At 40.8% G+C, this 13,861-nt stretch overlaps 1 protein-coding gene across 3 annotated transcripts in view; it reads right to left on the reverse strand.

The window, feature by feature from the left end:
- Window positions 1–699: 699 nt before the first annotated feature.
- The window catches only part of LOC306771104 (polyhomeotic homolog 3), a 35,412-nt gene continuing 22,250 nt past the window's right edge, over window positions 700–13,861 (reverse strand). For all 3 annotated transcript variants that reach the window (XM_079260167.1, XM_079260165.1, XM_079260166.1), the window contains 6 exons: window positions 12,132–12,466; window positions 11,158–11,323; window positions 7,923–8,034; window positions 7,597–7,717; window positions 5,226–5,553; window positions 700–1,509 (listed from right to left, as the gene is read on the reverse strand). In XM_079260167.1, coding sequence (XP_079116293.1) covers window positions 1,355–1,509; window positions 5,226–5,553; window positions 7,597–7,717; window positions 7,923–8,034; window positions 11,158–11,323; window positions 12,132–12,466 — 1,217 coding nt within the window. In that variant the 3' untranslated portion in view covers window positions 700–1,354. The remainder of the gene's footprint in view (window positions 1,510–5,225; window positions 5,554–7,596; window positions 7,718–7,922; window positions 8,035–11,157; window positions 11,324–12,131; window positions 12,467–13,861) is intronic.

Consider the following 13,861-nt stretch of genomic DNA (forward strand, 5'->3'; position numbering starts at 1 on the left):
CTTTTTGATTTCCTCCTTTTTCTGTCAGGAAAAAAAGAGATAAACTTTTGCAAATCAGAAAATGTGTAATATTTAAGTTTATATTGACTGTAAAACACAAAATAGTTTCAAACCAAACAAACGACCGCAGGTGTTTTCCAAATGAAAATCAGTCTAAAAGTTGCAATAGAATGTAAAATGTATGAAAAAATAATTTTAAAAAGGATTTATCTCCATATAAATGTATTCAAATAAATCCTTAAAACGTTCCCAATGGAAAAGCAGTTTTCCCGTTTGTGCCGTGAAGCTCCTGTGCAGAGAGATTTATCGTGGGGTGTGGAGAAAATCCCCACTCAGCCTAAAGCCAATCAGAGCATATGTGAGATCCTAACATAAACCAGATGCAGAGAGGAGACATCCTGAGAGAAGAAAAACAAGAATTTATCAGACAAGCAGCAGATACGACTGATCTGAGACATTTGGAGGGAATATGTCCATACTTAAGGCTTTGCATCTCAAAGAGTCTCAGAAAGGAACTCTGAGCCGTGAATTTAAATCAGTTTGGTTTATAAAACACACATTTATGCTATGAGAAGGTCTCGCTGTGTCCCTCTGCTGGTGTTCCCTCCATTCCTGTATAAATCACCTTCATCCAGCTCAAAACAGGATAAATCAACACATTCTTTAGTTTATTCATTTATTAAATAATTTCAAGCATGATACCATAAAAATGTGACGATTGAAGACACCAGTCTCTACCCTGATGGTGACTTTTTTTTTTTAATCCACAGACATGTTTTTGTCCAGAATATATTGATATAAAACATTAAACCTTCATTAATCACTTACAAAGTCTACGTATTATCGTTGTTTTTCTTTAACACACACTGGTTATGTTCGCTACGGGATAGATTTGTCATTGACGTCACATTTCTAAAAAAACTAAATAGACAAATTTAATATATTAAATGTTCAAAATCCTTCATGAAATAGCTTGAAATTTACACTCTCCGGTGGCATGTAAAATATACACAAAATTACAAAGAAAAATCCCACTTCCAGCCTCCTGCTGCAGTCAGAAGGCCTAAAACGGAGGATTTTCCGGTGGATTCTGGCACCTGCGTGTCTCTGCACACTTCCTCTGTTGCCGTCCGCAAAGGCCACACCTCGATTTATAATCTTATAAATTATAATTTACCATTAATTTCCTCATTTTGTGACTTTGTTCTGTCGTCCTTGGTGTCAGCTTTTGTCTTCCGTAGCCACACAAACGCTTTGCAGATTTTTTCCCCGTTTCCCTCTCGTTTTTATTGCCGTTTTTTTCCTCTGTATTGAAACCATGACACTTTTATTTTTCCCCTCCTCAGTTCTTCCCTCACTGGTTCTTCAGCGCGTTGATGTGAGCACAAATCTTGAGAGCAGGTCCCAGCTTGATGTTCATACTGGTCATCAGATGGTCCTCGGTCAGCAGCAGCAGAGCTTGGCCGTCGATCTCCTGCACCCGGAAAGCCTCTGCAACGTCGCTGCACCCTGACACAAAGCAACACAACAGCATTAGGCAAAAAAAAATAAATAAATAAAAATAAAAAAAGTCATTCAGCCAGTCGGAACAAGTTTGTTTGAAAATTTTAATTAAAAAAAAATTAAAAAAAATAAAAATCAAGATTTAATATTTCAAATGATAAAATACATGCAGACTTTTGTTTAACCTCTTTGTGATGAGGCCAATCTTTCTGCCGCTTCTCCAAAGTAACATTTAAGTCGGCTGTTTGTATAATCTTGGTTTTAACAGAAAGATAAGTAATGTGAGATTCTACAGGAATGTCAGGTGGAAGTTATGTGTTACTGTGTCAGAGTAACTTAGCTGGGAACACAGCGGAAAGGTAAACTGTCTCCTTCCAAAAGAGGACGAATCATCCAGGAATGAGTAAAGTAATGAGTCTAATGATGAACTGTGCAAAAGTAGAAGCTAAAAAATGAACTTGAACAGATTTACAGATGTTTTAAAAGAGGTGGTACACCAGTAAATATTCCAGGAAGTCATCAGCTGATGATAATGATGAACACCTCTATCAAAGATCAGCCAGCAGCATGGATGGTAGCAAGTTCACCTCAGAAAGGATCCAGAAAGAAGTGAAGCCTGAGATAGTTTATGACAAGAAGATGTATACTTCGCTATAAAAACCCACTTTATCTTCATGGAAACTTCCAGGACCTTCAGGATTCATTTCAAACAAAGGAAGACTCACAAGACAACACATAGTGGGTTTTTTTTTTTTTTTTAGAGCTGGAATCAAACTTTTCCACCACAAAACAGTAAATGATGACACAATGATGACTTAGTTCTTCTTGTATTTGCTGCTCTTTGGCTGCTAGTTGATGGACTTTATATCCCTCAGCGATGAGCCAGACGTCTTTTAATCAGCAGAGTTTCTGCTCATTTTTGACTCTTTATGTGGTTTTGCTTGAAGAGGAGAAACTAGCCGAAGCTTTAGGTGGACAGTGCCGTTCTCATGTTTTTCTACCTGCGTAGAAATGCTTTGGCTTTGAACGGAGTCGCGTCTGGATGCTGATGTCTGGTCGAGCCTTCCTGCTGAATCTCCATGTGATTTTGGTCCGCTACGCCTCAGGACTGTGTGTGCAAAGACTTTCTGCACAGCACGTCCACACAGAAACAAGTAGTGCACCCAAAATGACCCACAATGCATCTTGGAAAGTAGTGAGCATCGATGGTCACTAGGAAGGTTAATATAGACCACAATGCATTGTGGGAAGAAGCTCAAAGTGGCGCAAGTGACACGAGGTTAAGAAAAAACTATAGTTTATTCATTTTAAATCATTATTTGTTGATTAAGTATGCAGTAAAGAATCAATAAAATACCCCGTGAGTTTGGACTGCGGTTTGGAACGATGTGTGGTGGTTGCCGTGGTGACAGCTGGCAGTCACGTGATCTGCGACGAGGACAGAACGAGTGCACTATGTAGAGTGCTACAGATCTGTGTGGGACATGGGGGGTCAGAGGGTCGTCTGGACATTCAGACACAGTTTCTGGGGGGTGTCTGACCCTGGCATATGAATATGGTTATATTGTAGATGATTTTGGATGTGGCTTTAACATATCCGGTATGGCAGGGCTGGGTCTGGCAGACTGCTTCTGGATGTGGGACTTCTACGCTACAGGACTGCTGGGTTTTAGGAGTCAAATTAAAATGTTTTTGTGTCATTTAGTATGTTTTCAATACAATCCACTTTATTTATAAAGCACATTTTAAAAACAGAATGTTGCCAAAGTGCTGCACAAAGTTGAATATCACAATATAAAATAACACAAAATATTAATGTCGTTAAAATAATAAAAACAGGTAAAACAACTGGTCCACAGTGTGATGCATCGCAACCTGCTGTTGCTTTAAAGATCCACTTGTTTTCTTTTAGTTTCTCCGCTGCAGGTTCGAGCTGTTTCTCCAGGACACACACCGTGGCAAGCCTGAGAGTGGACTAACCATTTACATTTATGTTGGGTTGCTTCCCTGTTAAAGGGAACCAGTTCTCCCATTAGTGCTGAGAAGTAATTTATCCAGTCCTGATCAGTGGCACGACATCAGTATAGAGCTGTTCTGCTGTGGGCTGCAGTGCCGTTTGGGATATTCCAGGGCAGGCGTGTCCAGCTCCGGTTCTAAAGGGCCACAATCCTGCAGGTTTTCCATGTGTCCCTGCTCCAACACACCTGACTCAAACTAATCACTCATTGTGCAGAACTTTATCGGCTGTTGGACCCATTTAATGGAACCCAGGTGTGTTGGAGCAGGGATACTTCTTCTAGGGTGTATCGTGGGTCGTGGACTCTAGGTGTGAAGGTTTCAGACGGTTAATGGAGAAAACTGGTTGTATAAATAAATAGTACAACTTAACTTACATTCATGTTGTTTTCTTTCTTTTGTATTCCCCACATTATTTACTCCTGTTACAAAGAAGAGACGGGAGGAATCAGTGGAAGTGGATTTTAAGCCACTGTGGGCTCAGAAACACAGTGGGAGCAGCATTTTCTAAATAAGCATAAAATGCTTCGCTTGTCCTCCGATAACAGGACGTTAAACTTCCATTCCTCCTCTTTCCTGCTCCTTCTGCTGCCATCGCTGAAGGCGCTGGCTCTAAATGATAACAAGCGTTGAAGGAGGAGTTCACCTCTTCAATGGAGGGAAAATGGTTCACCATTAAAACGGGCATGATCTACCGGAGCGATCAGGTTCATGTGTAATCAGTCATAAACAAGCTGAATATAGAAAATACATTCAGCAGGTTTGTTCTTTTCTTTTCTTTAGGGTTAGGCTTGTTGTTTAGAAGCAAACGATCCTGCTGCATCGTGTCGACCACATGACCGCGATCAGATCCGGGTGCATTCCTGCCGACATGCTGTGTAAAAGCTACGCGTAAGGTTTAAAGGAGTTCAACATTCCTGCTTTCTGCTTGTTTGCTATTTGATCCAATGGGCTCATTTTGAGTGCTTTGTTCCTGTACATGTGGCCGTAAACTGGAGCAAAGCAGGTAGCCATAATGACTTCATGATATCCATCTTAACCATCTTGTTGTTTCCCAACTTCAGTGTTGGCTCAGTTTTAACTGAAGCCATGTGTGTGTTATCAGCCTCTGAGTGTGTTTACAGTCCTGTTTTCTTCCTCTCTGCCTTTACTTCTGTCTGTTCATCCTGCCTGAAACGGTCCAGGTCCAATCCTCGCTGCCCTCCTGAATTCCTGGCTGGTTTTTTTTTCTCATTGCATTAGATTTTCTTTTCTTTCTTTTTCTGCAGAGAGCTAGAAATCCTTCTCCTGTCTCCAGGTTTGAGAATTTTTCTGCAGCTTTGGACCATGAGAGGAGGCTCAGAGAGATGAAAACCAGAGAAGATCCTTTAGTCGTTAATAAATACGTAGTAATGATAAAATAAGAAAATGTTCCCATCTCCGACTGCAGCGTTGTGTTTTCGCTCTCTTCCAGATGTCTGCCTGAGACTGACAGTTTGTGGTGGGAAGAAGGAACGTTACCTCACCTTGTGGTTAATTTCATCATTTTGCGAAACGTATAATTGGTTGTGTGAAGCCAGAAAGCGGCTACCCCCCCCTCCCCCGTCATCTGCTGGCGGTTAGGACCAGGAGTGTTGCTGTAAATCAACATGGCACCGCTAACAGACGCCGCCAACCCAGCGGAGGCGGAGCGAGTCGCAGGAGGAGCTCAGAGGGAGTCGACTAACCTGGCAGCATGTGAATGAAGGCCGTCACTTCCTCCACAGTCCACTGGGAGGGGGCGGGCTTGAACGTCGTGGTGGGCGTTAAGGGCGTTGAGGTCGTGACGGCGGGCGCAGACGCCCGCCTCGCTCTCCGAGCGGCCTTGTGCTCCATCCTGGCTGCCATGGCAACTGCATGATCCTCCTCTCCTCCGCCGTCATCTTCCTCCTCTCCGCCTTCCTCCACGTCGTCGTCTTCCCCTTCTTCTTCTTCGTCCTCCTCACGCTCCGCTGCCGATGCTGCCTTGTCTTTCCCCTCCTTCTCACGCCGGCTGGCGCTCCACAGATCCCGAGGCTGGAGGGGGGGGGGGGGGGGGGGGGGGGGGGGTTAAAACACGGGAGGTCATTCCTAACATGTCAGGATTAAACAGCGTTTCTACGGAAACACAATCCTTCTAAATGTACGAAAAAGTAACGTTAGAGTGACAGGAACAACAGTGTTTTACACACATTCAGGCATAAACAGGTGAAAAGGATAAGCTTTAACATACCAGAAACACACAAGCAGTGTGTGAAAAATCACCGTCAGAACAATTAATCAGGTCAAATGTTTGTGATTAATGGGATTTTTTTTTCTTTTTAGATGGAAGAGAGGATAAATCATCAGAAGGATTGTAGTCGTTCCTGTCCTGCAGCTCCTCATGCGGTTCAAAATGCCTGAATTATTTGAGGACTTTAATAATGAATTATATTCTTCTTCAGTCTGTTTCCAGCTTTCCTGTACAGCAGCTGACAGATCTGCAGGATGGAGCTTCTTCATGGACGATTTTCTCAGTTTCCACCACAAACCTCCAGTCGGGCTGAGATCTGCTGCTGGATGTTGTTGAGTTGACGTCCTCCTCTGTGACAAAATGCTTCATGATACACATCAGATTCATCGCTTCATGTCCCTTTCATCCATCCACAGACGATGACTGCTTGTCTTCAGCGTGCTGTAACCACGGTGATGGTTTGTTTAGCCTTTCTGGGTTTAAATCTCCTCCTTCAGCTTCTTTCTTCTCATTTGGTTGAAAACACTGACTCTGCTTCTGTCCATTTGTTTTTTTTTTTTACTTAATTTATTAAGAGTTTACTTTGTTCAGGTTCGGTGCTTTGAGTTTGAAATCTTCTTTTGTTTCTAGTTGCTCCAAAGTTAAACACATCAGTCTGCAAATAGCTTCCGTCCTCTGCTGAAGGAATGACTAGTTGTGGTCAATATGTGCTTAAAATCTGTTTGCATTTTTAGACTCATTTCAGAGTTCATATGCACTACGAGGGACATGCTTCCTTAAAACAGATAAACACACAAACTAAATACCATCGGATCACAACCACTGGAGTTAAACTGTGGAACAACTTAAGTGATAATATGAAGTCATGACCTACTCTTATCAAATTTAAAAACATCCTAAAAAACATATATTACAAACATACAGGACAGAATTACTTTGATTTATGTATAACGTATGTTTGTGCATTTCTGTCTGTATATGTACGTGCTTCACGTGTGCATATTTATACATGTACATGTATGTATGTATATACATCTATGTACATGTAAATGTGATTGTACATAACTATATATATGAGAAATTTAATTTATTTTGTGAAAATTATCACAAGCAGTAAAAATGTGGAAAATGATCCATTTATAAAGTGAACAACTTAAGACATGGCATGTTATGCTTTGATGATGATTTTTTCTTTTTTCTTCTTTCATTGAGTATCGCTAAGAAAACCAATAACCATTTATTGGTGTGTTGTGTTTTCTTTTTAAAAAAGGGGCAGATATTACAAGAGCATGGTGATCTGTTTTTTTTTTTTTTTTTTTGTAAACTCTTGTTTTACCTTTTGTGAGAGAAAAAAAAATTCCACATTTAAACTTGTGCATCCACTTAATAATAGATGTAAATTACAAGACAATCACACAATCCACTATTTGGTCTGAAAAATATTTGATCTCAGTTGCAAATTACTATTTTTATTTATTGATTCATTTATAAAACAGTTTTTATATTAAATGTTTTTAATAAAATAACAACGGTATGAACATCTGCCAATATCATGACTCAACTTTTACATTTTTTATGTCAGATATTAAATCATAAATCTCTAATCTTCTAATATTTTACTGCAAAACTAAACAGAAAAGAAGAAAAATAATTTACCTCTTATCATTAAAGCCACCACGCCTTTAACTTGTAACACTAAACTGAATTTAGAGGCTTTAAGGCAAAATAATTATGAGCAATTTTAGTTAATTGGTGAAAACTTGAGTATTTTGACCCTAAAATGATTTAAAAAGCTTCAGGTGTAAAAGTTAGAACTGGTTTTAAAGTGTTGGTGTGAGGGTTCCTACCAGCCGCAGCAGCAGAGGTTTCCCAGGTACAGATTCGGCCCGGTTCAGGGCCGGGCGAGGCCTCTCCGACCGGCTGCCAGCGCTCAGAGCTCGCAGCCGCTTCGTCAGCCGTACGTTAAACCTGACACACACACACCGGGAGAGACGGTGAGAGAAACCAAAACATCCTCTTTCTGCTGCTTGGATTCACACTCCGATCTGCATATAAAACACCTGTGCACCTCTGCAAAGGAACCACACACCACATCCTGCAACACACACCATGCTTCTGACACATCACACCGCAGCGGCCCGCCTCCTTCCCTTTGCTGAAAGAAACGCCTTACCCGCGCGCACATGAAGTGGAGCAGAAGCGTTTGGACCGCATGAAGCTGTGGGCGTGGCCTCTCTTCCCGCAGAACTGACAGTGCAGAACGGTTCGGTCTTTGTGGCCCGGCCCTACGTGTCACACAAACACGATGGAGGTCAGCAGAGCTTCACCTGACAGCGAGCAGGCTGTCGGATCAGTACAGTTTAAAGATGCAGAAAACTCTCCAACACATGCAACAAAAGCAACACTGCAAAAACTCTGCCTTAAAAAACAAGAAAAAAAATAAATAAACATGAGGTAAATGTTGCTTAAAATAAGATAAATTATCTGCCAACAGAACAAGAAAATGTGGCTTGTCAAGACTTCCTAAAACAAGTAAAAATACTAAAACAAGAGGAATTCTCTGGCATAAAAATAAAGAATTATCTTACCTTTAAAAAATCAGCATATGTGTCCTTTATTTAAGATTTTTAATCTTACTTAGTTTTCAGGTTTTGCAGAGTTGTTTCTACTTTGTAAAACTTTATTCGACTCCGTTTGACCTTAAATTAACTTTTTTCAACATCAAAAAGTAAATCATTCATAAAAACTGCTGGCTGTGCTCTCAGTTAACAGGCTTCATGTCTGTTTATTGTTTTTATTTCCTGAACACACGTATGGTTTAATTCCTGCTGAAGGATCAAACTACATTTAAAAGTAGCAAACTGCAGTTTCTGTTCATAAAAACGCCGGTTTGCATTATAAATATAAATGTTTACATGATGGGTTGAGTGAAAACCTTCAGCAGAGATGTTTTAAAACCCAAATGAATGTTTTTAGCTCCTTTATTTAATCAGAGACAATGCAAAGCTACGGTGGCCCTGAAGCCCAAAAACATGAAGCAATATTTCACACAATGCAGTGATAGTTAATGTCTACACAAAGCTTAGGGATGACAGAGCTTGTATGAACAGAGCTGGACAACCTGGGTTGACCTACCGACTTAATAACCTGCATCATGGTCACTTTTAACCCTTTATGGAGCAAGAGACTATTTTTGGTCACTTTGTTCTCTTTCATATTAAGCATGAAACTATTTTTTTTGTTAATGTAACAACAAAATGGAGGTCTTGGTTCATACCAGAAGGACAATTTTAGGTTACATTTTTTAATATCAATGTATTTCATTGAGTGCTCAATAAATGTTTAGTGGGATCTTCATGGGTAGGACAAGTTAAGCCAGATAATCAGCGACACGCTGAACCTGGTCTCAGGTCTGATGTGGTTCATGTGTAAAAATAGAAATGAAACTGTTCTTATCTGCCTTTCTCTTTGCTGCTGTAGCTTCACCTGCAAAGCTCACCAGCTTCACCAGCTCAAGGAAAGCCACAGGAGCCCTTGTGAGACTGGTGCCCAGCAGAAACAGGAAATGACATCGTCTTCAGGCAGTGAACCTCAGTTTTGTCTCATCATAAACAAGCTGTTGTCTCTGTCTTCGCTGTGAGAACCAAATGTTGATACGTTTACTGAAATGTTGCGTGTTCAACGTACAGAGTTGAATAAATGATCACCTACGTCACACACACAAAGTCAAGCAGTCAATCAGAAGACAGAAAATCAATTCGTAATGGTTTTTAAGCTGGTTTCTGTTCGTTTCGCCCAAGCTTTCGGCGGTAAAAAGTGAATCCTATGTGGAAGTGCATTAAACTGCAGTTCCCCCTTCATCCACTAGGGGCTGCAAAACAGCGCAAATCCCCATAGACTCTCATGTTAAAAAGACCAACTTCACAGCAGAAATAAACATGTTTACAGCCTGGTTCAAAAATCTATTTTAGGTTTAATAGGTCAGGTTTACCTTCATGACAACTGTGGGGGGAGGGAATTTTTTTTCTAACTTCATTTACGGCATATTTGGGGACGTGTCCTTTTGATTGACAGGTAGCCAATCTCCCGCTTCAAGTAAGAAGAACGTAGAACAACCGCGGTTTTTAGCCTGTTAACAACGTGACTTAGCTTTAGCCTGCTTACCTCAGTTAGCTGGTTAGCTCCCGTTATCTCAGGGTTAGCTCGGTTAGCTCTTAGCTACAGAAAGCTCAGAGTTCGCTAGATGTCAATCATCCGCCATGACGCTCACAGCTGCCCTCTCAGCTCCACCTCTTTGCCCATATTTGTAATTTCCGGGCGAGACGACATGCATGACGCTGCCAAGATGGCGATGGTAGGAACCGCCCACCGAGCTTCAATTCAGCTCTTCAGAAACCTACGGGTGACATCACGGAGGCTCCGCCCATCTCTTTATATTCAGTCTATGGTTTCGCCCTGCAGGCTCCTCAAAGTCGTCTTAATTATTATCTGAATGTTTTCTTAATGGCTAACATCATTCTGTTCATGAAGATATCAGTGTTGTCATTAAAACTTGAGACCTCTCCGGGTTGCAGCTGATAATGTTTGTTCGGCTTGACGGTGTCTCGTGATGGTAAACAGATGTTTTGGACACTAAATAGTTGTGATTATATAATATTTAGAAAAATTCAACTTGAAACTGTGATATAAAACAGTCACTTTTAGCACTTGGGAGAATTTCAGTGGCATCTGAAATGGTCCCTGAATGCACCATGCTTTTTAAGTTTTACACGCTTTCTGTGGTGATTCCTGTTCCCTGGTGGGCGTGGTCAGCTGAGAACTGGAGGCACACTTGATCCACATTCCAGCAATCAACATCAACCTATTTAAGACCAGCTCTGCCTGCTATCCAGCGCCAGATTGTTGATTGCCCTGCGGTAAAACAGCTCTCGGCCTCTGCTTACATTGCTTGTGCAAAACCTCGATTTGTAACCTGTCCTGTCTTCCTCCTGCCAGTGAAAGCCTGCCAGTTCATAGACGCTACCTGCCAGTCTGCCAGTTTTGCCTGCCTGCCCGCCCGTTCGCTTGCTCCCCTGCTTGTCTGCCTGCCTCCTGCTGCTCGCCAGTCTGCCAGTCTCTGAAGTTCCGCTGGAAGAATTCACAGGGATCTGTGGAGACCCAATAAACCTCTCTCTGTACTCTGACAGTGTCCGCTCTTTGGATCCTACTAGCCCCACTTTTACAACACTTTCCACATGAGACCATGACTCAGCATTACGTGGGTTTAAAAGTCTTTCACAGTTAAGCATCACTGATCTGTTCTGACAGCTGTTTTAGTCTGACACACACTCTGTGTTCATCAGCTGACACTCGCCGATGAAGCAGGTAAAAAGGACATTTGTGCATTTTAAACCTCCTTAAAGTCTTACTGGTCCTGGGGTCGTCGGTGTCTCCTCCCTCTTCTTCATCTGAATCCGTCGAGTGCTCAGGCTGTTTTATCTTGTCTTTCACAGGCAGCACTGCTCTCCCATTGGTGCCGTTGACTTCCTGCGGTTTGGCCACCTGCTCTGGAACCAGCAGGGACGAGCGGGTTACCTGCACCAACGCAACACAGGAACGTAAACACAAGGTGATGATCAGCAGCTGAGACAAGCTGAAGGATGATGCAGACACATCGTCTCAGCCAGACACCGTCTGCATGCGGTTACATCTAAATAAAATCCTTCCCTGTCGCCGTAATCTTCACGCAGGATGTGTGCATGAGGTTTTAAATGAAACTGTGCCGTTAAAACAAATAAAGCTTTTATTGTAAACATTATGTGACATTGTAAGATATTATCAATATCACTTATACAGACTCTGAAAGGACCAAATTCATGATTTAAAACCAGGTAAAAGTTTCCTGAATTTCTTTTTCTGAAATGTGTTTGTAAGATCAAAAGATCATAATTTACTCTTAATGTTGCATCTGATGCGAAAACCCCAAACATATAATGTAGCATTTTGACTATATAATATTAATACTACTACTACTACTAATAATATTATTATTATTGTCATAGTTTTATTATTAATACTAATACTTATTAGTAGTAGTAGTATTACCAATAATACTAATATTTGTAAAAATAATTGTAATAACTGAAAAATATATAATATAAATTAATGACATTTGTAAAAAATAATAATTGTAATAATTGAAAAATAATATAAAATAATAATCATATAAATTAATAATTGTAAAAAATAATTGTAATAACTGAAAAATAATATAAATTAATATTTGTAAAAAATAATTGTAATAAGAATATAAAATAAAAAAAGATAAAAAATAATAAAGTTATTAAGAATCTCATTGCAATAGAATAAATATTAAAAGTGTTTTTATTGAATGTGTCCTCACAGGGAATGGCTGGAGACCCTCCTGGATGACGAATCCCTCCACCAGGTGGGTCAGAACCTGTCGCCCCTCAGGCCACGCCTTCGGCTCCCAGGGGCCGTTCAGTGATTGGATGAAGCTGTCAGACTCCTCCTCTGACTGTCCAACAGGCTCTGCCTCCGTTTCCTCCGTGTGCTGAGAGTCACACACCGCTTTGTCCACTTTCTCTGTGTCGTGCTGCGACAGGCTGAGGTCAGTTGGGCGGGCGGTCTGAGTTGGGAAGAGGGGAGGAGGATTTTCTGCTGATGGGGTGACGAACGGTGAGGAGGGGGGAGACTGGGAGGACAGGCTGGATAAAGCTGGGAGGAGCAAAGAAAGAAATCTGATGAATATGACGTCATAGTTCCCAGGGATCAGACTACATGTGTTGGAGTAACTTCGTTAGGCTCTGTGGTGCCAATGACATAAAGAAAATATATCAAAGTAATTTGGTTCAATATTAAACCATCCTAATTAGTTTTGTCTGAGTTTTGGAACAGTTTGAAGGAAATTAGGGACAAACATGTACAGTACGATCAAACATCTCATGTCTTCCAAGTGGACAGATTTCCTCTGGGACAGATATTCTTCTCCAGTGTTTTTCTTTAGACAAAGGTTGATTTTTCACACATTTTCAGTCCATTCTTTGCTAAAAGCAGTTAACTTAGAACATCATGGAGTCCTGAAAACATCCGAGGAAACTGAAGAAGTTTCAGGACAGAAACACGTTTACTGATCCGTCTTCATTTCACTGAACCCTCCTCAGAAATGGAAGGAAGGTTGTCCAGTAGGAAGGGTGTGAGGAGTGCCACATGGACTGTAAATATGTTGCATCAGGTCTGAAGGAGGGATGAAGACCTGTTAGCATCAACAGAACCTGGACCGGAACATTTCTGAATGGGATCATCTGGACAGAGAACAAGACAAACAGCAGGAAAGATCCAAACTTTTGGAAAGTTCTTCAAGAAGTCTGGAGATCTCTTCCTGAAGACTTCCTCAAAGAAAAGAGAAAAAACTGACTTTCTAGCTTGTTTTTCTTTATATTCTGTGTTTCCATGTCTGTTTGCTCTGCACCTGTTCTCTGGTTTTTCTGGTGGAATCTAAAGAAATGAAGGTTGGATCGGGTTATTTCCTCAGGACTGTAGTGGTAGTGGTGGCTGGGTGGCGCCGCAGAAAGCAAGAAAAGCTGACGATGGATGGGCTCTGAGGGGTTTCTTTATTTATTTTTATTAATAGCAGAGAAAAAACCTCTTGAACCGATGCCAAATATCTTCTCTCTGGTGGCCAGAGCTGAACACAGAGACTCTGCAGCTACAGAATGGTCTCTGAGCCAAATAAACAAATAATTAATGAAATAATCAAATAAATAAATAAATATATTAGATGTTCTCTTTATGTTTTTTTTTTTTTCTTTCTCCCAAATAAACCTATTTTTCATTCCGGCATAAAATCTATAAAGAACTCAGAGATTTCTTTTTTAAATCCAACATGATCAGAGGTGACCTGAAGGCGGGACTACTACTACTAAATGAGACCCCAGCTGTCATCGCTGTATTTAAACTTTTCCTCAAGGTGGAGTATGTAAGATTTTCAATATTTTCTGAATAAATGAACTAATAAAATAACTACAATCATAATTGGATAGGTTTTTGAACATGTAGGTTTCAGTCTGTCCATATTTGATGTGTTGTTAAAATACAAGTTTAATTAATGAC

This window comes from Telmatherina bonti (assembly GCF_933228915.1).
Source record: "Telmatherina bonti genome assembly, chromosome: 20".
Lineage (NCBI taxonomy): Eukaryota > Metazoa > Chordata > Actinopteri > Atheriniformes > Telmatherinidae > Telmatherina > Telmatherina bonti.